The following is a 24,101-nucleotide window of genomic DNA, read 5'->3' as shown; positions in this document are numbered from 1 at the left end:
ACTTACTAGTTCTCATGGAGTCTGGATATGTTTAGTGAACAAGACACAGAAGTACACAATTCTTCGTATCTCACAGTAAGGTAATCTTTTGAATTTTTGCTCCCCTCCTTTGTACACGAGATATTCTAGCTTTACGCCTTTCCCAAAGATTACACCGAAAGCCAAATAAAGTACTCTGCAACTTACTGCTCTCGCTACAAACTGCGATAACGTACCTTACCACAGAGTGCCCCACACTGCTTCTATGCCTTCTATGAATTTTTCGCTTGTACCTTCTCTCGTGCTTTTTCTCGCATTTTCTCTATCACTCGTAAAAGACGGTCTAACTTTATGACCTTTGAGAAGACTATTGGAAAGTATGATAGACAATGTTTTCATGCAACAGTGTCAATATCTCAGTCGAATTCGACAAAAGTTCATGTATAAAACCAGTCATCAACTACGCCAATTCTCAAACAGCTGTGAATTCTTCATCAAATCATCCTCTTGCCTCAATCTGTTACCAATCTTCATACTTTACAATGATGCTCACTCGCTGGCTTCTTCCGATCATCCCTGCTCTGCTTCACGTAGCATATGCGAGCTCGGTCAACCCAGGCGAATCCGTATGCTGCCACAAACAATACCAACAATGCGTAAGCCAAGGAGCTTCTGGCTGCGGTATTAACTTGAAGGGGTTCGCCGAATGCGTTGACAACCACGGTCCCACTTCGACCTGCTCTACCGTCTGCCCAACTCACTGGGACTACGCGTGGCAGATTCATGGGTATGTTAGATGTCCATAAAAAAAACTATTAATGTATTTACCAAATGCAAATAGTGCTCCTGACGGCGACTGTCTGTGCACCGACTATGACCCTTCAACTAGCAAGTACTGCTACGGCTCTTAATTGCTAGGCCTCTTGGGGTGGGTTTTAGCTGTCAGTCTCGAAGACAGCCATTGACTAGCTCCCTACCACTATGGCCAATATCATGCCTCATAAAGACTGTGTTAGATTCCATAGTAAATTGGTCAATAGAATCAAGTTCCCTCCTCAGAACCACAATCTTACAATCGTCGTGTCGCGTGCGTTCATCCCAATATGCCCGCTTAATCCTGCTCCACAAGAGCAGACTTGGTGTAGCTAAGGGCCACCATTCAGTAGACATACTACTTGTAATAGACAGGTGGTATCGTAGGGCAGGGAATTAAGTTTGATCTGTATTGGGCAGTCATTCACTTGAGTTAGTACTAGAATGCTCATTCTCGACACCTTTGCTACTTATACCCCCGATTGTTACGGAAGAGGTTTTAATCTGAGCTTGCTCTAAGTATTTAGCTCATACAGTATTTATATATAATGGCCTTATCCCATCAAATGCGAGTGGGCTACAGGTACATTATGAGCCACAAATTGGTCCATGATTTTTCCCAAAGTCAGTGGAAAATAGGTATGGGGTTGGAAGGTAGTTTACACTGTCTGTTCCTGAGTGGCTACAACCCCGCAGGCTATGTACCTGTAGCCCACTCGCAGTTGATGGGATAACTCGCTTTGTATTTTACTTTTTAAGATATAAATAAGCTTCCTGATGCGGCCGGAAAGCCTGAACCATTACACCGCATAATGACGCACGCACCATCGACCAAAAGACTCTCTTAGCAGCCAAGAGACCGCTACTAGAAGGCTCCTACTATCTTATCAGGAGAATAAAGATGTAACAGCAGGCCGCGACTATGCTCAGGACACCAGGGATTCTAAATGTAGTTACTAGTTTAAATGCAACGAAGTGGTTGAGACGACTGGAACTTTTCTGATGGTCTAAATCTTTCATTAGGAAGGCTTCTAGGCTTCGAATCGAGCTGTGAGTGCGGTTGTATTTTTATTTTTATTTTGCTGTTCAACCGCAGATAGCCTAGATATTTCTGTTCTCAACCCCTCTTCAACAGGTTTTAAAGCTATTATTATGCTGATTTCCCTAACTACAGGAGCGGACATTATGTTTGGAGCTCATCATGCCTGGGCCTGAAATAGGCATTAGTAGGTCTTGTTCCATGTTGTTCAAAGGATGCAAGGCCAGTCAAGCTACTAGGGAGAGTTGACTGGCAGCTCAAACAAGACCTCAACACAGTACGAGTGGCCCGTCTTCAGGACGCATGTCTCTGTGATTGACGGGTTCTGGCACGTCTTCTTAGCTAACCCTAAACCTTTCACGACGAGAAAGTTGGGTGTCTTCTCACCAATGTTCGGAACGGAACCCAGTCGATACCAACTGACCCATGCAGCATTCGATCGGATAAATCCCTACCAAAGCACTTCAAACGGTTAAGCTTCTCGCTTCTCTTGCTAAGAACACCAAGACTCTGCTTAGCGTGCCAAGGAGGCAACCCTAACACACCTGACTCACATCAACTCTAAGCGCCTTCTGCTGAGGCCTCCTCCTCATCCCCTCCCTGCTCTGTTGCAACCCTGACAGCCTTAGCCTCCTAAAGACACTCCTCCTTGCGATACTGCTGCAAATCAGGCCAGCCGTGGCGCCGATAAACGTCCTGGAGCGCTGGAATTGGATTTCTCGTCATCTCGGTTTCCGAATCCAAGACCTCGTGCTCGCTGCACGGCACCCAGCGCAGCGAGCGGTACTGGGCCTTGAGAACTTTGAAGAAGTCGGCGACCGACCAGGCGGCGCCGTCGGCACGCCACTCGGCGTCTTCGTCGTCGTCGCAGTAGTCGTACGGGTCGTCCTCGATGCAGCGGGGCCCGTCGCGGAGGCGGCCGGGACACTCGGGCCAGTAGACGACGCCGAGGTCCGTGTCGAGCAGGAAGACGTGGTGCTCGCTCATCGTTAGCCCGACGACGTGCTCGGGCACGTTCTCCATGATGGCGGGGCCCTCGGAGATGGTGCGCAGCTCGTCGATGTCGCTGCCGCCCTCGCGCACCCAGATGCCGGACTGACGCCAGTCTATCCAGCGGCCGCCAGGGGTGATCTCCGGTATCTCGGTGTCGTCGAGTTCGTCTTGGCGGACGTACGGGAGGTGCGCAAGCAGGCTCAGCACCTCGTCAGACTTGCCCAGGTCGCTGAGATCAGAGGCCAGCGTCGGCCACCCTCCTGGCGGCGGGTGCGCGACGGCCGACTCGGGGAGGTACATCTTGGCCAGGAAGGCGTAGAAGTCGGTCACAGCGGCGACCGTGGCCTCCTGAGAGTACTCGACTTGGTCAAGCGTCGGCATTGTGTCTAAGTTGTGTTGTGGTTTAATGGTGCAGAATCCTAGCGGCCTGTACAATAATTCCGCCTCAGCTTTGCAAGGAGTTGAAAAGATTTGTATTTTCTGACCGAAAATCGAGACAACTGTGGCTGAAAAAGTAGAAAGAAAAGCGAGCGTCAAAGGGCGACGGTACACAGGCCTGAAGAGGGAAAAGAACTTTGGTGCCACCTTTCTTTGGTAAACCGCTTAATTGATATAAGCTTGTTGCAACATGCAAGGGGCGAGCTTGATGATGATTGGGTCCCCTTTTTCCCTTATCCGTCCAACATGATCCTTCTGCAACCCTGCGTCAGGTTCAAAGAGATAAATGCATGAATGTGTGCCTTTGGTGGTCGGCTGGCTCCCACCCTTCTCTGGACTCTCTGGCGAGGCCATTGAGGTTATCATCATGGTCCTGCGAGCCCCGATATCTAGTAGACAGTCATAACTTTCCAGGTATTTGATAAGGTGCAACATGCTGGTAGGCACTGGTTACGGTGTTATATTTGTCATTAAGTCTAACCCACCAGTAAATAGAGTGGTTGGGTAAAGAAGAATGGGGAAAAAGAGAGAAAAATGGCCATCGAAGCGTGCCTAATTACGGAGTCAGTTCTCCAATGTAACTAATCACCGACTCTCACGAAGCCATAACGATGAGAAAGATCTTTACCGGAGAGCGCTTGCTTCGCCAGCACTCTCAAGGAGTTGGCCGATGCCAATTTTGACATTGCCGTCAGCCGCGCCCCTGCGAGAGCCCAGTCAGTCACTCGCCCCAACTCCCAGTTGCTGAGCACGTATGTTGGGGTCGGCGTCAACACCTATCCCGAGTTCGCCATTGCGTCTTATGGACACTCTGGCAACCCGCCCGCTAACGATGGCCTCAACGACAACAAGTACTGGCCCAGTGCCATTGCTGCTGCCGACCCGGGCTTCGCCCTGTTGACGTACGATGCCTACTACGACACCCACTCCATGCCGGATAAGTACGATCAGGCGTACGTGCAAGGATTGTTCTTCTCTTTTGTTCAGCCAGGTTCAAGGGTTACTTTTCATAGCTATGCAAGAAATTCATCGCACCAATCTGCGTGACGAAAGAGTCGAGCTATTAGTATGGTTGTGCTTTTGCTGTTCAACCACAAATTGGACCAAATCTTATTTTCTTCCAACCCACTTTCATCAAGTTTGAAAGAATATTGTTAAGCTACTTGTATTTGTGGAAACTGGGCCTGAAATGCGCATTAATCGGTATCATTTTCACGCTGTTCACGGGACGTATGCCAGCCGAGTTACTAGGGTGAATTAGTTGTCATACATGCCACACAAGTTGCAGTTAGGTCTAGAATATTAGAGGAAGCGAGCAAACACATCTTCTTTTTGGCTTCCGTCTACATGTGTCAAACGAACGAAACTAAAGTGAATAGTTTCCTTCCGCGCCACCTATATGGACACTGACTGAAAACTGAGAAGATGTTTGGACTGGCAAACAAGCAGAGTACCCCTCTTCACTGATGATATACTTAGTCTCTTCTGGTAGTATTCAAGGTCACTGCCACGTCTTAATAGGGCGATAAATGCCGAGGAACCTCCTGGGAACTTGCATCCAACTGCTGATAGGCTTGGGATGGTCCGACACTCTCCGCTTCCCCGCGTCTCCGCTTCCCCCGCCGTTCAGACCCTGCTAGTCATGCCATTCCCATAATACAGTAGCTAATACTTTTGTATACTACTCCAATCAGATCCGATTTTAAGATTAGAGTGTCAGCAGGTAGCATATTATGACCGGTACGATATACGACATTGTAGAGTCATTGCTATTAGATGACCCGAGGGACTGGGACGAGTCTAGTCAAGAGTAGAAATTCGGGCAATTGATCTCGCGAGTTCACTTGTGATGTAGCTCTTGTAGTGGGTTAGCCAATCTAGCAATGAGCATCTCACTATTTTATCGAAATGCGGGATGATTCGAGTACGCGGTTTTGTCCGGCGTTTGGCATCGTTAATATAAAGCTAGCCATGTAATTTCAATGGCTTGCTGAAAAGGGCAGTCTACAAGCTTACGCATCCTAGAAGGTTCTGTCTTTGAGTGAGAACATCCGTCATCATGCGATTCAAGCGCATGTTTATTGCCTTTGCTCTCTTGAGATCGACGATAAATGCCGAAACCAAGGGTAACATGGTCAAAGTCGTTCAGCTCACTGTCGACGGACGCGCCGATGAGCCTCTTGGCCTTGGCCATTCTCGCCCAACTCTCGCCTGGAAAATCATTCAAACAGAGAAATGCACAGAATCCGTTTGCGCGGGTGACCTGCAGACCGCCTACAACGTTCAGGTCGCCGCGAGTACCGCCGATCTCGAAGCGGGCAAGCTCATCTGGGACAGCGGAAAGCTCGATGGCAACCAACAACACCTGCGTTTGGGTCAAGATCTCAGATCTCGGGACAAGGCTGCTTGGAGGGTACAGGTCTGGGATGCCTTTGGCAAACCCTCAGGCTGGTCAGACCCTTCCTCATGGACTGCGGGCTTGCTTGAACAAGGGGACTGGGGCGATGCTCGTTGGATCGACTACCCCGATCGTACAGAAAACCAGCCACTGCCACTATTCGTCCGGCAGTTCTCTATTCCAGGCGACAAGGAAGTCATTGATGCCCATCTCTATCTGTCCGGCGTCGGGCTTCACCACGCAACTGTGAACGGAGAGGAGGTTACCGATGAGGTTCTCGCGCCGGGCTACTCTAATTACCAGCTCTCAAGCGAATATCGCGTCTATGACGTCAAGAAAGTCCTTCAAGCTGGAGCCAATGCCATTGGTGTCAGCCTTGGCAACGGGCCGGCATACGTTCGTTCCACCGTGAAGAATCCAGCTGTCGGGCGCAACGCTCCCTACGCGTGGTGGCAGAGTCAGTTGAAAGGCAACGGCACTCTTGTTAGTGATGTGCAAGCCGGAGCCACTTCCGTTCAACTCAGTAATGTTACTGGATACCACTTGGATGGCACTATCAACATCGATACTGGCGGAGGCGGTGATAAACTTGAATCACGCGTTATTACCGCTATCGACAACACCACCTCAACCATCAGTTTCACACCTGGCCTGACGCATTCACACATGACCGGTGTAAAAGTGACTGGATCTGGTAACAATAAGGCGGCCAGTGATCCTTCAGCTGGCGCAGCTGTTACACCTCGTCTTATCGCCCGTCTCGAAATCAGTTACAAGGACGGTAGCAATGAAATAATTGTGACTGACCGTTCCTGGCGCACTACACTAGGCCCGTTGGTACTCGACCTATGGTACTCCGGCTCAGACTACGATGCCCGCCGTGAGCAACCGGGATGGAACCGTCCAGGTGCCAATCTGAACTCGACGAACTGGGTCTCGGCAGGCCTTGCGCCCCCTCCGAATCTGGCCACTGAACTTGTTTCTCGAGCCGCGGAGCCCGTCAAGATTCAAGAACGTATAACGCCCGTGTCGGTCACGAATCCTGCTCCTGGCACTTGGGTGTTCGACTTTGGTCAGAATTTCGCTGGATGGGCTCAAATCAACCTACCCGAGCTTCCGGCTGGCGTGGTTGTTAAGGTGGCGCCCTCCGAGTCGCTTAGTGCCAACGGCACGATTGAACAATCTTCGCTCGGCCCAGGATCCCGTGGGTCGGACTTGTTCTACACTTACACCACCGCTGGTCGTGCCGGCGGCGAAACATGGCATCCAGAATTCAACTACTTTGGCATGCAGTGGGTTCAGGTCACTGGTCTCCCTGGCGGCTTCAAGCCCGGACCAGAGCTGATCACCGGGCTTCGATTACAGACCGACGTCCCAGTCAGCGGCACGTTCACATCTTCAAATAGTCGCATAAACAGGATTCACAAGATGTCGCGATACTCATTCATGAGCAACCTCTTGTCGGTGATAACTGACTGCCCTGGTCGCGAGAAGCTGTCGTACCCTGCCGACTACACCATGCCTATGGGTGCCATCTACCGAAACTTCCATCTTGACGGCCTCTTGCGGACTAGCATGCGACATTTAGTGGAGGGTCAGTCAATTGCAAACACTTCTATGCGTGGCAATGTCGCTCTCAAGACGCCTGTCTATGATTGGGGTTACACTGGCCGCTTTGGCGACGAGATCAACTGGGGCAATGCCATTGTACTTGTCCCCTCGTTGCTCTATGATTTGTACGGCGACACCACGATTATGGCGGATCATTACGACCAAATGACCGACTTCGTTGATTACATCAAACGCGAAAAAGCCCAAGGGTACATCGTTGACGCGGCCCTCGCCGACTGGGTAGCTGACGACGCATCGACATCGGGCCGCATCACTGGCACATGGGGATACTATCTCACGATCAGAGCAATGGCCCGCATGGCCAAACTGACCGGACACGATGCCGACGCGGAAAGCTACACGACTCTAGCGGGAAAGATCCACGATGCCTTTAACGCTGCTTTCTGGAATGACGCCAGCGGCCGCTACACAAACACAGGCAATAATGGAACCAGCAATGCTACGCAGGCTGCACAAGCGCTTGCCTTGGACGCTGGACTAGTACCCGAAGAGCGTCGTCAGAGTGTCATCGACGCCCTTGTCGAACTTGTATACTCGTACCCGTCGAGCTCCGATCAAAGGCCGCACTTGAGTGGCGGTCACTTGGGATTGGGACCTATCGTTAGAGCGCTCTCTGCGGCTGGACGGGACGACGTACTCTGGGAGACGCTGCAAGAGAACGACAAACCAAGTTACGGGTACTTCATGGCTCCAACAATAGCCAATCCGGGTGGCTTCACTACAGTCGGCGAGAATTGGGACCGATCAGCATCCAAAAATCACATGATCCTCGCCCAGATTGATGAGTGGTTTCATGCTGGCATTGCGGGCATTCGCACAGGCGCCCTCGACACGATTAGCTCTACCTGGGAGGATCGGCTTGTGTTCCAACCGAAGCCGGTTGGTGATTTAGACAATGCTGCGGGAACTTACCAGACGAGATGGGGCGAAGCTCGTAGTGAATGGAACAAGACGGCCGATGGCAAGTTCGAGTTGACAGTCACGGTTCCGGCTAATGTCAAAGCGGAAGTTCGCGTGCCAGTCGTTGGCGACATACAAGCTTCGAGTCGTGCCACCTCTGTTGGAAAACGGGACGGCTACACTGCTTTTACCGTTCCTTCGGGCAAGCACAGTTTCGTGGGAACTTTGAACTCCTAGTGGAGACTAAGATGATAAGGCTGGGAGGCGATGTTTAGTCTTGGTCGTCAAATGTATAGAGTTTGCTCTAAATATGGAAAGATGGAATTTTGATAGCCTCTGGTACTAATAGTAGAATCTCTTGTCAAAGGAAGCGACCTTCAGCATTGCGACCATTCGCTCTTTAAATCGAAGTTGGTAACAAGTCTCTAGACCATTATGAAAGGTCACCCAAAGATTCGTATGAGTTAAGAAAACCCTTGGATTCGAAGAGATGGATTTTGTAAGGGAAAATCGCATCAGAGACACCTTGGTGCCAACTATGCTCAAGCGCCAACAGGCTGTCAAGCATTTAGATGTGACGACCTTGGTGGTATTTGTAGCTGAAGTCTACCTTAGTCAGCGCGACCTCATTACCTATTCAAAGAGTTCAATGGAGTGAAGAAACCAAGAAAAAGCCTTGAATAATCGTCCCAAAGAATTTCCCACGAAGTGGTTGGGTGGAAAAATGTTATTCTCGGAAAGCCTTCTAATTAGCTAGGTATATTAACAATGAATCCTTGGCGTTTTCAACATTGAATAAGATTCAACATGGAAGAAAGGAAGTATATCAACGCCACCTCTAGCCTGAGGGTAAACCATCCAAATGCGACTTTGGTAAACTTTGATAGACGATTCAATGAGTTTAAATAGAGGTAAAATCTCGCATCAAACTCATTGTAAAGCTTTATCTCTTTTCTTTTTCTTTCAAAAAGAAAACCAACGCCTAGAGTGAAATGACACGAAGCACTCAAAATCATCTTTATCAAGCTTCGTCACAGTCTACAACGAAAATGTACACCGTCGAGTCACGATCCGTGCATCTATGCCCACCGGATTGTAAGTACCTTATGACCTTCCACATATGTTTTTGATGACGGACCGTTGTGATGGAAAATGGCTTACCTCTTTTCTAGCCGAGAAAAGAACACGTCAAGATAGGCCATTAAAGTCTCACAGAAATAACGCACGGATAAGCAGGAAACAGGAGCAATCGACAACAAGTGCTACACATCACTATTTCTCGGCATCCTCTGCGCATACTACAGTCACGGCTCAACCCCAAAACAGTTCTCGGGTTCCGACTCAGCTTTCATATCCAGCCTCCACCCGACCGGAGACCTCGGATTCCCACGGCTTTTCGTCTAGTTTTGTAACGGTGGACAAATATAATTCTACCGAAGCAATGAGACAGTCTGATCGATACATGAATATGTCCAGTCGCATTGCTCGGAACCCGCCACAAAACAACTTTAGTCAAACAACGCTCACCTCAATCCAGCAGGTATGCAATCATTCCAACTGGGCCACAGGCACCGCGAATGGGTACCATGATTCAGTCGAGATCAGCCACCAGCACTTCATGTCCCAGCGTGAAAGTCCTTACTATATGTGAGAGAGAAATGCAGCATTTTCCGGATAATTGGTTACTATTCAGCTTCATGTTTGAGTTTATTACGGTGTAGGGCTGATATCCATAGTACGCGGGGGAGTCAGTAGTTGCTAAGGTAGTCTAACAATAATGAATCTCATTTTATACATATTCCCCTAGCGACTTTAATTATCCAGACCGCGGGACTACGCACTTGAACCCGAAATTTACATATAATATTGTCTGCTTCATCCTCAATCTCGCTTTACTTTCTCCCGAATGTGCCCAGTCTCGTACTTCCCAGCTATTTTGATATTCATGATTTGTCCTTCAATGGGTTTGCGAAGGGCAACCAAAACACCCCAGCAGCCGTGCATTCATCCTCTCTGGGAAGTCTTTGATATATTCGCAGCTGATAAGGCCACTATCATCAGCTAAGCCAACCAAAAGCTCGGAAACATCTACCTTGTCACGGTATTCGGGCGACGTTGCCAACCAGCTGGTCAGTGATAAGCGGCCACTTTGGATCTGCGCGGCTCTTGAAAGTAATGCGGCTACCCCAGGGACACAGCAGATAACTGAATTTGCCCCTCCAATCGAACGTCAGGAAGCAGTCACCGTCGCAATGGACTCGCAGCTCGGTCCGATCTACTTCATTAATGCACCAGCAAGCTGACTAGGGTTGAGAATGCATCCCCAGATCCTAACAAAGTGCTGTAACCCCCCAAATACCACCAACTTTATCGGTTGCTTGGAATAAAATCCTCACAGAGCCTCATTGTCAAAACGAACACCTAATGTATCTGTATCACCAACTCAAAAGACTGAGTTTGTCGGAGTTCATCGCGGAGTTTCCCCTTCTTGTTGCCAAGGCGGGATCAGCTCCCTATCTGCCCCACAGATTCATCATCTTGGCAAACTGGATCTTGGAGTCATTCACATGTCAACTAGGTAGCTTCTGCTCCTCGAGGGGGGTCCCTAAGAAGCAAAAGTAGCTGAGTGCATATTTCAAAAAGGCAGGACTTAAAATCGATGGCATTCACGTCCCCGCCGATAAGTGGAAAAACAATAACAAAACCAAGCAGACGCTCACAGGGGAATAGGATTGCGCAATGACGTCCAGCCGCCTCATCCTCGACTGACCCTGTCAGCACAAAGTGGGCGCACAGTTCCTCTACTGCAATCCCTCAAAAGGAGCGCGGCGCACCAGGGGTTGTTTAATCTCCTTCCTAATTCCTACTATGCCGTCGTTTCGGCCCCCAGACTCTTTACTGTGATCCGTTGCCCGGTCTGCCGAAGGGCGCTTATCCACCTTACCCATTCCTCCGAAAGGCGTGAATGCGGCGGCCCCCCGGTAGTAGGCTGTCCCTTTTGTCGCTCCCCCCTTGCTTTTGACCTTACGCCCTGACATGACCTACCTTATTTGACTGCCGCGACATCGGCGGCTCGCTACCGGCCCGGCGCAGTAGGATTTCCAACCTTGAATCTTCCCCACGAGAAGGAGGAAGATGGTGCGGCTCAGTACGTGTAAAGCAGAAGCCAGCTGATAAACCATGACCATTTTTTCAAGTCGGAGTTTACGTTGTGTAAAATGGTTACGTTACGCGAGTCACGCGACCGGTCGGTCGGCCTCGGAGCCCGCCGGTCATGTAGGATTCCTCTCAATGTCCACCCAAGTTCCTCCGCCCCCTGTCCAAAGGTTCTATTCCTCGGCTTCGCGTACTTTGGCCCCTCTGTCGCTTGACGGCAGTTGACCAAGACATTCTGAGCTTGCCCTCGTGGTGCCTTGGCGAAACCCCACAACATGTCGACCATCTCTGCAAGGTAGTTTGCGTCACTGGCAGTTACTGGCAGTCTTGTTGGCCCAAGCGGCCCAAGGACTTCATGGCATCATCTCAAGCACACATTGATTGACGGCCTGCATGGTAGCAGCCACTGCCGTGGTGGCGAAAAGCCAATGGGCTGCACTCCACGACTGAGCACGGGAATAAGGCCAGGTCTGACGTGCGATAGAATGCACACGTAACGCTGGCTTGATGGACGATTAAGGAAGCTCGATTAGAACGGCTAACATGGTATGAATGCGCCCTGGACTTGAATGGGTGACCTTGATGGCTGCGTAAGACGTCAACTCCAAAAGAGAACCGTGGCGGTCGTGATGTTATGCACCTCCAACCAGCTTGTAGAATACCTTGTACTACGTAGACAAGATAATCACAAATGACATTTAGTCAACACCTTCATCTGTCAAATCGTCCCAACATAGAAGCCGTCAAGCCTTTTGGATGCAATCCCCCAATGCATAAGCGCTTACGCGCATCAAATATATGTTTTTGCCTACCCAAGTTGGTCCGGACCATTCACCGATCGCCATCACCTGCCCCTTCATCAACGCCATCATTTGTGCCTGTTCCAGTGTTTTGCCTGTATCTGGCTTCCCAGAGACCCCAAGCCCAAGGTCTCACTCATCCCTGTAGTCCCTGCGCCTCCGGCACCAGGACAAATCGGGACCACCCACCCCTTTCTCCAGTAGAAGGATGACAGTATGAGCTTTGGTCGGCAATTGGCCCGTACGGGGATCTCCCGCCTCCATCTGTAGTTTATTCAACCCGCCATCGTCTCGGACATCATTTACGGAAACGGCAGGCGGGAAACGGTTAGGGCGGTGTGGGTTCAAGTTACATTAATTAAATGCTGGCTTTGCCTGTATCGGATCCAACCAATGCCCTACGCGACCTTCCACTTTAAGCATAAGTTGGGTTATTAAGGCTCCTCCACTAAGGTAACGTCTAACGGGCTATAGTCTAGTAGAATCCGGGAATCCAAACCCAGCCAAGCAACAGTGGCAACGAATCATGAATCGGGCATCTTGAAATGTCCCATTCCATGGCAAAGCAATAACCCCCATACCCTTAACCCTCGCGACCGTCTCTCCGAATGCGGAACATTTTCAGTGGGACTACCAATGGTTGTTTGTCACTGGTATTCGAACAAAAAGGAAAGATAGCTTTTGAGTCAACTCCCGGTAGCTGTCCCGCTTGGCCTTTCGGCCCCGGAGCTGGTACCCGTATGCCATCAAAAGAACCCAAACCTTAGATTACCAGCCGGGGCTTTCCTAGGAGTGGGTGGTGGTCACCGGGAATTTGCTCAAACTCCTTGTCATTGCGGGTAGCCCTCTCAACTCATTAGCTTATGGAAGGTGAGTGTTCCCACATCCAGACCTACTCGTTCTCGCGTGCTTCCCATCACGTCCACAACTTTCCTTGCTTGAGGCGCCTGGGTCTAGAGACGTTTTAGGAAGCTTGAAAACACCAAGCTGAATGACAAACGCTTGGCAGACCATCACGCAAGATGCTATCCCGATAGGCGCAATGAGAGGACGAACTGACAACATCTAATATCGTACGGGACATCGTGCGAGTTCGTGTATAAAGATGGACGCTTTCCTCGCCTTCCCATCAGGCTTTTGTTCCTCAGCTTCATCCTTCAAGCTCTGTCGTCTCCTGATCTACTCCCTCCAAGGTTTCTTCATCGGTACACAATGGCCAACCTTCGCCGCCTCGTCCTGGCCGTCGGAGCTCTGCTCCCGGTCGTCCTCGGTGCTCCCGCTGTCAAGCGCGACGAGCCCAAGGCTGTCCCCGGCAAATACATCGTCACCCTCAAGGAGGACGCTGCCGCCAACCTCGAGTCCCACTTGAACTGGGTCTCCGACGTCCACCGCCGCTCTCTCACCAAGCGTGACACCGCCGGTGTTGAGGAGAAGTTCAACATCAGCAATTGGAACGCCTACTCTGGCGAGTTCGACGAGGCTACCATTGAGGAGATCAAGGCCAGCCCCGAGGTACGCCGTCTTCCCAAAAATCTGCTCACGAGAACAACACAGCTAACAAAATCCCAACAGGTCGCTCTTGTTGAGCCTGACTACTACATGTACCTCTCCTACACCGTCGATGAGGTCAACCCCAAGCGTGCCCTGACCACCCAGTCCGGTGCTCCCTGGGGTCTCGGTACCATCTCCCACAAGACCTCTGGTTCCACCCAGTACATCTACGACACCTCTGCTGGTGCCAACACCTACGCCTACGTCGTCGACTCTGGCGTCATTGCCACCCACTCCCAGTTCGGCAACCGTGTCACTCTCGGCCACAACGTCTTCTCCGGCGCCCACACCGACACTCTCGGCCACGGTACCCACGTTGCCGGCACCATCGGTGGCTCCACCTACGGTGTTGCCAAGCAGGTGAGTTGAAAGAGCCTCAAAGTCCACCATTCGGTCAGCCGGGTTCACCACCCGTTGCCGCCGTCTGAGGAGACATCCTCCAGTCTCTCTTTCGAAGCATATCAACTAACTCTGGCTGTCTAGACCAACATCATCTCCGTCAAGGTCTTCCAGGGCCGTGAGGGTACCACCTCTTCCATCCTTTCCGGCTTCAACTGGGCTGTGAACGACATCGTCTCCAAGTCCCGTGCCGGCCGCTCCGTCGTCAACCTGTCCCTCGGTGGCCCCGCCTCCACCACCTGGACCAACGCCATCCAGGCCGCCTACACCCAGGGCGTCCTCTCCGTCGTTGCCGCCGGCAACGGTGACGACTTCGGCAACCCCCTCCCCGTCTCCAGCCAGTCCCCCGCCAACGCCCCCAACGCCCTGACCGTCGCCGCCATCGACTCCGCCTGGCGCCCTGCCTCCTTCACCAACTACGGTGCTGGCGTCGACATCTTCGGACCCGGTGTCTCCATCCTCTCCGCCTACATCGGCGGCAACTCCGCCACCGCCTCCCTCAGCGGTACCTCCATGGCTGCCCCCCACCTTGCTGGTCTGGCCGTCTACCTCCAGGCTCTCGAGGGTCTCTCCACCCCCGCTGCCGTCACCAACCGCATCAAGGCCCTCGGCACCTCCGGCCGCATCACCGGCACCCTCCGTGGAAGCCCCAACCTGGTTTCCTACAACGGCAACGGCGCCTAAATTCGCTCATCTCAGCGGATTGCCTAAACAGTATTAAGAGGAGGATATGCAGCATTTGGTTGCTTGCTTTACGGATGCGAGACGCAGTTCTCGCGACATTTCCTTCTCCGTAGATGTTGATTTAGATGGGTTGTGGAGGGGTTGAGGATGATGATGATGGATATGACTCAAAGATAAAACTTGGAGTAGCTAAATATACCCTCTTTGGAGGATTTAACGCTCAAAAATGACCTGAATGTTTGCTGGTGATTCGACGATTATTCCTATTGAGACTTGTGTCTTTAGAAGTTAAGGAGCTTGCTCTTGCAAGGACCATATGAGGTCGCGACTGTTTCAAGTGAAATGACTGCAACAATGCGAACATGTAGCAGTGGATGTACTAGAAGCATTATATTGGACCCTTGAATTTTTGAACGTAGCCAAGTGCACTGCTAACGGGTGACTCCGGCTGTTTTAAATGCCCAATGAAACGCTGTGAATCATTTGATCGGCCTGAAGGTTTTAACCGTCAGCAAGCAAGAGTTAAAATGTAGGAGTAACCCCTTGGAATCGGGTTGAAAGTACGTCGAATGATAAGAGATCTAGACATAAAAATCCATGTTGGCAGTTTTGCTCTGCGTAGAAACAGCAGGCTTGTACCAACTTGGAAGAGGACGATGGGCGGGCTTGACAACGGACCTTTGAACTGCTAACCAATGTTCAGCTCATCAAGACGGCAACCGCTCAGGTAGCATGATTGGATGACTAAGAGAATGCGCTCAGCAAGAAAACCTTCCCGGATAGCAGTTACTTGTCGTATTTCGTGACAGATGGGCATTTTCTAGTTTGTTATCATTCCAATCGTTTCTCGTACTACCTTATATCACCCCTTCATGCGTGCATCGTCAAGTTGAAAGCATCTTACTCCGTTTACTTGTCAAAGAAATAAACTTCTATTCTTGATTATGTACTTTCCATTGTATGATGAATGAAATCTATGCAAAACCGGCTGGATTACTCCAGTCTCATGTAGCCTAGGAAAAGTTGCCTAGACTAATCCAGTTTTCTTCCCTTGTCCTAAAATACGTGATCTGTGATCTTGACTGATTTGAATCCCTTGGATTCTCAAAGCGTCCGCTGCGAAACAACCATTGGCCCTGTCAGTTTCTACTCTCTTCTCGCAACTCTCATGGACAAATAATTTCGATCGTCCTCCAACAGAAAGCTGTAACTTGTCCAAATGTTTCCGTAGCTCCTTGGCACTTCCTTTGTAGGATGCGGACGGATTCACTGATCCAAGTTCAATTCGTATGTTGAAAAAGCCCTTGACGAGGGAGCCTAGAAGTAAGAGGTCGCAGTCGGTATGGACATCTTCAGGAAAAGTGACTGCGCCATGCTTGCAACGAGCCCACAGTTTGAGAGACTCATAGATGGTGTGATACGGCTTCATTTCGGTATCAATCAACTTGTTGCGAAGTTCTACAATCTGATCTGCATCGAAAAGCGTTAAAACAAGCACAGTAGATCAATTGGTATGGAACTGATACTCACCTATGATACTCGTCGGAAGGCACTCACCCAGGGCCTCGTAGAGATCCTTCTTGATCACAACTCTTCTCCCAGTAAATATGCGGGAGCTCACCGAGAAGTCATATAGTATCTTTCCGTCCAAAGAAACAGTACACTCATTGGCAATTTTTAGAGCCATACGCTTGACAAGGGCGAGGTCGCCAAGCTCCCATCCGATGTACAGCAGATAACCGTCATTGCTGTCGCTTTCAGGTATGTTGGACCAGGTACTGGCCCATGGGCGGAAGATATCGATGCAGTCGTACTTATCCGCAAGGACAATGGTCTCGAAAAGATCGAAAGAGGATGCCGTGCGTGGAACATTTTTGAAGCTTCCATGCATTATATGTAGAAGGCACTTTAGCGGATCTGGCTTATCGTCAGGTAGCTCAACCGTCCAATCAGTCTTGTCAGCATGAGAAGCCCGAGACTCTGCGAAATTTCCAAATAACATTTTCTTGAAGACTGGAGATGCCCGTGCAAGGGTCCTAGAACAGACGATAAAAGTTGAGGGCTTCCCGTCGTAGTTTGCGCCGGCGTGAAGGTGTAAATCTCCCAGTTCATCGAACATTACTGGTAAACATGTTCCTATGCCTTTCACCTCTATTCGATCGAGATTTCTCAGGATGGCCGACTCATCGTCGCCATTAGTAGATTTGCTACCCAGAATTGGCATCGAAGTCGTTTTTCCTGTCATCTTGATTGCAATCTCGTCGTTGACAGGCCAATGTATAGATTGAAGACAGTCCTCAGTTAAAGCGAGGGGCTTTAGGTAGCTTAGGCAAGGGAACGTTATGAAATATTGGCCTTGGTAAGACACAAGAAGGAAGTGAGGATGGAAAGCGCGGGGACGACCGGGCGGCAAAGTGAGGGGGATTTGTTTTCACGGAAGGGCGACAGGACCAACAGGAAACAAGGGTAGGGAGTTCCAACAGCACCAACACAACAAAGAGGCCCCTTAATCTCATTTCACGCCGATTAGTAATGCTGTTCGAAATAGGAAGCTCATAAATGCCCCGTTAGTGAATGAAAAAATATGTGTGGTAGGTGTTTGGAGGGCTCGGCCACATTCCAGTCCCGCTCCAATATTGTAAGGTTGGTAATTCTATTGCCCCCAATAACAGTTTCTTCTAGAGTCAACAGAATCAAAACGAGAATTGCTTTGACTTGAGTGAGAAATAGTAAAATTAATCAGCATGTTACCTCTTTGCGGTCATTTTTCCAACTTGAGGTGACATTTCGAAACCGCTACTCGATGACTACAAATCTTCAATACAACACTATTGATTCTACGTAGAAATATTGACCTTTCTGTGCGAAACCACATGGTTTTTGTAACCAAAGTACATATTCTTCAATTGAGCATGAAGTGTCAAAGCACACTGTCATCATATTTGTTTCACAACGCAGTTGTAGAAACTACTAGTAGGCTCGGATCTATGATTTATGAAAATTTCACTTCCGCGACTATAAATCGGCCAGACATAGTTTCAGAGTGACCTAAAAGGCAACATCAGCGAATGGTAATCTAATGTGAACTCAAGATAAGTGTCTGTCAATAAGAGAGCAAACATATGATGCCCATGATGAGTGACTTAAAGACATGTTTTTATATCATAATAAGAGACTTCTCGATTGATGCCAGGAGTACTTTACTCCAAAAGGCTCTCCCATGGCTCAAACCTTTCGAAGTAAGTATAGCTTCAAAGGTACTTAAAGCACGCGATGATTATCTAGTATGGGTTGAACTAATAATTGGACAAATATTCAACTCATGTACAGGCTCCTAAAGAGCATTTGGTCTATCTAGCACCGAGGTGAACCAGTGTCACTGCTCAGATATTCCAAGCCGTCTTAGACATCTAGGCTTCGGAATGACGTCCTGGCTTTCATTATTGCCCAACAAACTCCGTATCTAAATTCTTTTATGTATTCTAAAGAATAAGCAGCCTCGTTATAGCTTGGGCAATGCAATTTTAGTTGCTTGGTTCGTCAAATACTCGTTATGTTTAGACTGCACCAAATTCATATTGCCTCTAATAGCCGCCGAAAGCCACAAGCGCCAGAGCAGGCCATAGCAGGCCTTACCTATAGTATGCAAAGTATAGACCTACCTAGTATGACTTTGAGCAATTTAGTATTACTAAAGAATATGCGACTGATTTCCGACTATTCCACAGTTGATAAAACATCGATATAAGTGTAAACCTAACATAACACCATGCGTCTAGCATACTATTTCTCATGACATTCAGCTTACTACTTATAAAAAGTAATCATCCACTTCCTAAAAACACTAATAATAGGGCTAGTAAAGGTAGGCATGTAAAGTAGGTCCCAAAGTTTCAGAATGCAAATGAAATACACCAAGGGGAATTAAACCCCTAGCTCCCCAACGCTGCTTGATGGCAATGGATAAATCTACCACTAAACCATCTGTGCTTTTGATGCATGCATATACTAGTACGTTTGTAGTTCATGATCTCTGGTTTCATCCAATCCCAACGCTGCAGAGTAAGACGGGGAACCTTTCTGGACATATGACCTTTGCCTCTCGTTTGCCTCCCGTAGAAGCACTGCTTTCAATAGAGAAGCCATCGGAAAAAAAGCCTCCTGTCGCCGTATAGCAACTGAGTTTGTGTATCTATGGCAATGCCCAACACCAGGGATATGAAGAAATTCGCAGTCCTTCTGTGCGATATTCAAAGCCTTGACTCGCTCCAATTCAATTCATTCGGTGACGGAGCGGCGTGTGATAAAGAGGAGTAAGAAGCCGAATTTTTAGATTCAAAAGTTGAACAAGATGAAGTCGCTCAAAAGCAGAGGATGAAGGTCCTTCCACTACAAATGGTCTTCCAAAAACGGAAAACTCGGATAGTACATACGAGGACGACAGCAATCGTAGAACAGGTCTACATGGGCCAGGCAGACTTTTAGGTGGAGGTGGACTAAGTGCTCCTGAGGGTGTAAGTTCAGGTCCTTCTTCAAGTCCATCAAAAGCTATGATGTATAATGCGGTAGTAATAAGTTCAAATACTCTCGGAAGTCGTTGAGGTTATGTATTTATGCTAGAATCAACTACTTCTATGAATATTTGAATTCATAAGACAAGGTATTATAAATTTCTTTAGAACATTTCAAAAGAAATGACTAAATCCTTCATACGTTTAGTTAGGCGCAAATATCATAGAATAATGAATGTTTAGAATGTTGATTCAAGGTAGTGGTTAATATCTATTATTAATATTTAAAATATTAACTTGAGGTAAGAGCTGATGTTTACTATCAAGTTGATTGACACAGGATCAACATTGTCGTCCAGTTCCTCCCGACTTCATCCATCCGCAAACCCAGCACTCAGTGGCACCAAGTGACGAAGTAAGTATGTTTTAAGAATTAATATATACAGCAATGGCATATCCAGGTAGAGGCGACCGCCGCTTAAACGCCAACACACACGTAAGTCTTGGCCCACATGTTCTGACAGCTTGAACCGACGCCTGTGTTCCACTTGACGAAGTTCGCGAGAGTGATCTTCTGGTAGCTGATGATTTGACCACAAGTGTTACCCTCGGATACGTAATGGAATTTCTTGCAGTTTGTGACCATTCCAGGCTGCGTAGGCTGGGGTGTCTGGACGCCGTTGCCAGCAGTTGTGGTAGTGGTTGGCTTGGTCGTAGTTGTAGGTGTACTTCCTCCGATCACACCAACACAGACGTTGACGTTAGCCCACATGCCGGTGCAGTCGTTGCCAACAGTGGGATTCCACTTGACAAAGTCAGCAAGGCTGATCTTCTGGTAGCTGATGACCTGGTTGCAGTTGACTCCCTGGGCGATCCAGTGGAACTTGTTACAGTTGGTCACCATTCCAGGTTGGGTGGGCTGGGGCGTCTGGACACCATTTCCCGCCGGCGCTGTAGTTGTAACTGGCGGCTTAGTTGTGGTTGAAGGGGCAGAACCTCCGATAACGCCGACACAGACGTTGACTTCCGCCCACATGCCACTACAGTCGTTGCCAACAGTGGGATTCCACTTGACGAAGTCAGCGAGGCTGATCTTCTGGTAGCTGATGACCTGGCTACAGCTGACTCCCTGAGCAATCCAGTGGAACTTGTTACAGTTGGTCACCATTCCAGGTTGGGTGGGCTGGGGCGTCTGAACACCGTTACCCGCGGCTGTGGTAGTAGTGGTCAATGGTTTCGAAGTGGTTGTTGGTGCAGAGCCTCCGATGACACCGACGCAAACATTGACTTCAGCCCACATACCAGTGCATTCAATACCAACAGCGGGATTCCATTTGGCGAAATCAGCGAGAGAGATCTGCTGGGAGCTGAGGACCTGACTGCAGCTGACACCCTGATCAACCCAGTAAAACTTGTTGCAGTTGGTCACCATGCCAGGTTGGATAGGCTGCGGAGTAGCAATACCATTGCCGGGGGCGGTGGTTGTGGTGGCTGCTCTGGTGGTGGTTGTGAGCGTCGTAGGCGAACCAGGAGCCCCCGTGGGAGGCTGGGGCTCAGGTTCAGGCTCCGCACCCCAGTTCTGCTCGATACAGTACGAGTTTCCGGTGATGAAGGTACAGGATGAAGACAGAATGGGGTTCTAGTAGAGGCAGGCCGAGTGTAAGTGGATGTGCAACAATTGTAGGGGTCGTCGAAGAGGGAACTCACGTATCGAACGAGCTGCGCCTGGGTAATGCCGTATGTGGCTGTTACTCTGTCGCAGGTATCAGAAGCGCCGGCGACGAACCACCAGGTACAGTCCTTGATCGTACTCGGGTCTGCTGTGGATGGCGGAGGCTCAGTAAACTGAGCGGCGCCAAGGCACAGGAACTGCGCGAGAAGAGCGGACTGGAGTGTAACCTTCATCTTGAACGAAAGGAGTAGCTCTTCTCTGTGCTGCAGGCTCGAAGATCTGGACTGCTTGTCGCGCTGATGGTAAAAGGACAGTTAGGGGAGGCGAAGCTGAGATATTAATACACAACTTCACTCAAATGAGTTGAATCGTTTTGAAGCCAAGTTCCAAGTCGTGGAAATCCATCGGATGTCGGATACCCTTGCACGGGTGGCGAAAAGGATTTCTGTAAGACTTCGCCGAACCTTGTTCAACGCCTGAAGCTACAGGATCGCAATCTCCGTGTTTTCTGCTGCCTTGGCTGGGAATCTGCGTTTTCCTCCGGCACCGTTGTACTTAGGACTCTTGGTATCGATAGCTCACCTGATCTCACGCCCAGCATGCTTAAACTGGCGGCAACCGTGGTCCCCTGAAGGCTGACCTGCAACTTCGAGGCACAACTAGTGCCGCCAAGCCAGATCTTTCAAGCAGGGGTATGGGGATTTATCTCGGTTGCACTAGGCTCTTCTCGCCAAGAAACAGGGATGTACACATGAAGCTAGCGGGAGAGGCGTTGAGTGGAAGGATTTCTGCAACTCGTAGAATATCGCGCAGTGGGCTAGCCGCATGCCAGCCCCCAACGTGTGGAGCTCATAGCAGGATAGCAGAGGGGCAAAGGAGCAGTTATGATGAACCAGGTGGAGTTATGTGCGCAGCAGTCAACATCACAGAATTGTTACGGCGGGCATTTCCATCACTGAGCGCACAGAAGGCTTTCAACAGGATTCAGACCAAGAACGATGTTATTAGACAAGTACATAGAAGTAAAGTGGATAGCTAATGAGCGTGGCGGAAAGTACACTGAACTACTATTGTTTGAACACTCAAAGTCCATCAGAAAGCCGACAGATGGAACATCCCAATGGCATGACTCTCCTTATAATAAAGTATGCGAGGCTTGGGTCCAAGGTCTTCGTCAAAGAGCTTCGTCAAAGCCCCGGACGGGAAGGAGACAGTACCACAAGCCAACGCGAAGATACTGTGAGCATCTCTCTGCGTTGCGCAACGATGGGTTCGCCTTCAAAAAAAGATTGATAGGCACGGCATTACCAGCGATGATTGTCGAACAGGTCGCACCCTCCTCGACCTGGACATAGGAACCACACAGTTCCGTTGTGCCCTGAGCAACAGTGCCTGTAGAGGGAGGCTTAACCACAGTGTCGGCGTAACCGTCACCAGAACCACCAGGTCCTCCCACGTTTCCATTGCCAACATCAGTGCCGTCGCCGTTGCCGGCGCTACCGTTAGGAACACCACCGGGAGCGCTGACGCAAATGACGTTGCCCCAGTATGGCGGCGAGGAAGGGGAAGACCAAACGTTGGAGCAACGGTCGTCCAAACCAGAGTTCCACTTGATGATGTTCTGCCATGAGGTCGCCTGGTCTACGCCAATGACTACGCAGTCATCCTTTTCTTGTACCTCGTACGTGGCCTCGCAAGTAAGAGGCATGCAGAGCTCCAAGCCGGTCTCAGGATTTTCGCAGTCGCGTAGGGATGGGTTAATGTAATAAAGAGTCGCGGCAGACTGCAGGAAACCCCCGGTTAGCATGATCTTACTCCTTGCAACCGCGTGTCGAGCGCCCAAAGTTCACTTACGATAGATTTCGCCTTCGCAATGCTGTTACACGTGTCGTCAGCCTGAACGGTATACTTGACGCCTGTAACACAGGAGTCTGGCTCAGTGCCGTTAGGAGTTATGACAGGCAGCTGAGGTTCCGTCGGCGTTGTCGCCCCTCCGCAATCTGGCAGTCTCTAGGTCAGCGACCAGTGAACTGGTGAGCTTTATGTGTGAAACACTTACTCTCGTTGATATACAGGAGCCTTTCAGCGTGTAAGCTGTCGTACGCCGAATAAGGCGACCTCTGCATGAGCCTAAGCTTTTCGCCGAAGCAGAAAGAGCAAACTTGGGCTTGAGGCATGTCGGCGAGTTCGTCGACATCCTCAAAGGCTTCAATTTTGGCTGGTGGCATGTCATATCAGCGAAAGCTCCAGCATGAAACATTCTTCGCACTCACCATTGCAGTATGCACCGTCGGTGTCCTTCAAGCATGTCTCATTCCACCCAGAAGTGATTGAGTCAATCAGGGAAAGCACCGGATAGCCTTGGAACAGCTCAGGAGTCGAGGCGCAAGACCCTACAATTCGTCTGCGGGCCGTGGACAAAGCCGTCCCACAGGTTGCAGAGCAAATGTTGTCGGTGAAAGCCTTATCCCCAGGCGATCCATGGTAAACCTTCTGCCCGAGGTTGCGGACATAGGAGTCACAGTTGATGGTTTGATAGAGGACTTGTTCGCAAGCGGAGGCGAGTCCAAAGCCGGCGAACGTTCCTTGGGCGGCGAGCTGGAAACCAGTGGCAGTCTGTCTGGGCGAGAGTAACTCAACTGGAGGAACTCTGGCTTCGACGATAAAGGAACCGAAAGATGACGCGAAGAGGGCGCTCGCGAGGAGACGTAAGTTCAACGAAGACATGATGTCCCACTGAGATTCAAAGGAGTGACTGTGGTGATAGAGACTGGAATGGAAAAAAATGAGAGACGAGAAAATCAGTAACCTCCAACTTTGATCACAGCCAAAGCAAACATCTACTGTTCATACAGGAAGAGGACCTGGCGGATGATACCACCAGACACTGCTGTTGGACCCCACTCGATCTAGTATCCGTTGCAGCGACAATATTAACGAACTTTTCATGCCTGTCATTCCATACACATGCCAGTTAGTGCGCCTTCGAAGCTAATGAAGTGCCATCGCGCCGCTCTTGGCAAATGAAACTACTGCAATCTAGCTGAGAAGGATTCAGCGATTATAGGGAAGTCCGGATGCAGCAGGTCGGTTCGGAAGCCTCGATGAAACCGAGAAATGTGCCTGCTTGGCGACG

At 49.8% G+C, this 24,101-nt stretch overlaps 7 protein-coding genes across 7 annotated transcripts; 3 read left to right on the top strand and 4 right to left on the bottom strand.

The window, feature by feature from the left end:
• Positions 1-2,464: 2,464 nt before the first annotated feature.
• Positions 2,465-3,205, bottom strand: CTRU02_203250 (uncharacterized protein; the record flags this gene model as incomplete). Its single annotated transcript, XM_036727331.1, has 1 exon — positions 2,465-3,205. One exon carries the CDS (start codon positions 3,203-3,205, stop codon positions 2,465-2,467), a length of 741 nt encoding a protein of 246 aa, XP_036581125.1.
• Positions 3,206-3,796: 591 nt separating this feature from the next.
• Positions 3,797-4,309, top strand: CTRU02_203249 (uncharacterized protein; the record flags this gene model as incomplete). Its single annotated transcript, XM_070204165.1, has 3 exons — positions 3,797-3,825; positions 3,883-4,215; positions 4,276-4,309. 3 exons carry the CDS (start codon positions 3,797-3,799, stop codon positions 4,307-4,309), a joined length of 396 nt encoding a protein of 131 aa, XP_070061928.1.
• A 1,012-nt stretch (positions 4,310-5,321) lies between these two features.
• Positions 5,322-8,429, top strand: CTRU02_203248 (alpha-l-rhamnosidase; the record flags this gene model as incomplete). Its single annotated transcript, XM_036727329.1, has 1 exon — positions 5,322-8,429. One exon carries the CDS (start codon positions 5,322-5,324, stop codon positions 8,427-8,429), a length of 3,108 nt encoding a protein of 1,035 aa, XP_036581123.1.
• Positions 8,430-13,360: 4,931 nt separating this feature from the next.
• CTRU02_203247 (alkaline proteinase) lies at positions 13,361-14,782 on the top strand (the record flags this gene model as incomplete). The annotated part of the gene is made up of 3 exons (XM_036727328.1): positions 13,361-13,660; positions 13,721-14,059; positions 14,183-14,782. The coding sequence occupies 3 exons, from the start codon at positions 13,361-13,363 to the stop codon at positions 14,780-14,782; spliced, it is 1,239 nt and encodes a 412-aa protein (XP_036581122.1).
• A 1,027-nt stretch (positions 14,783-15,809) lies between these two features.
• CTRU02_203246 (uncharacterized protein) lies at positions 15,810-17,027 on the bottom strand (the record flags this gene model as incomplete). Its single annotated transcript, XM_036727327.1, has 2 exons — positions 15,810-16,252; positions 16,313-17,027. The coding sequence occupies 2 exons, from the start codon at positions 17,025-17,027 to the stop codon at positions 15,810-15,812; spliced, it is 1,158 nt and encodes a 385-aa protein (XP_036581121.1).
• A 2,744-nt stretch (positions 17,028-19,771) lies between these two features.
• On the bottom strand, positions 19,772-21,198 carry CTRU02_203245 (LysM domain-containing protein; the record flags this gene model as incomplete). The annotated part of the gene is made up of 2 exons (XM_036727326.1): positions 19,772-20,932; positions 21,001-21,198. The coding sequence occupies 2 exons, from the start codon at positions 21,196-21,198 to the stop codon at positions 19,772-19,774; spliced, it is 1,359 nt and encodes a 452-aa protein (XP_036581120.1).
• A 941-nt stretch (positions 21,199-22,139) lies between these two features.
• CTRU02_203244 (uncharacterized protein) lies at positions 22,140-23,692 on the bottom strand (the record flags this gene model as incomplete). Its single annotated transcript, XM_036727325.1, has 4 exons — positions 22,140-22,748; positions 22,820-22,965; positions 23,025-23,183; positions 23,239-23,692. The coding sequence occupies 4 exons, from the start codon at positions 23,690-23,692 to the stop codon at positions 22,140-22,142; spliced, it is 1,368 nt and encodes a 455-aa protein (XP_036581119.1).
• Between the last annotated feature and the right edge of the window lie 409 nt (positions 23,693-24,101).

Source organism: Colletotrichum truncatum (genome assembly GCF_014235925.2).
Source record: "Colletotrichum truncatum strain CMES1059 chromosome Unknown Contig_0002, whole genome shotgun sequence".
Classification (NCBI taxonomy): domain Eukaryota; kingdom Fungi; phylum Ascomycota; class Sordariomycetes; order Glomerellales; family Glomerellaceae; genus Colletotrichum; species Colletotrichum truncatum.
Note: the sequence above shows the minus strand (reverse complement) of the source record. Positions and strands in the feature narration are given on the sequence as shown.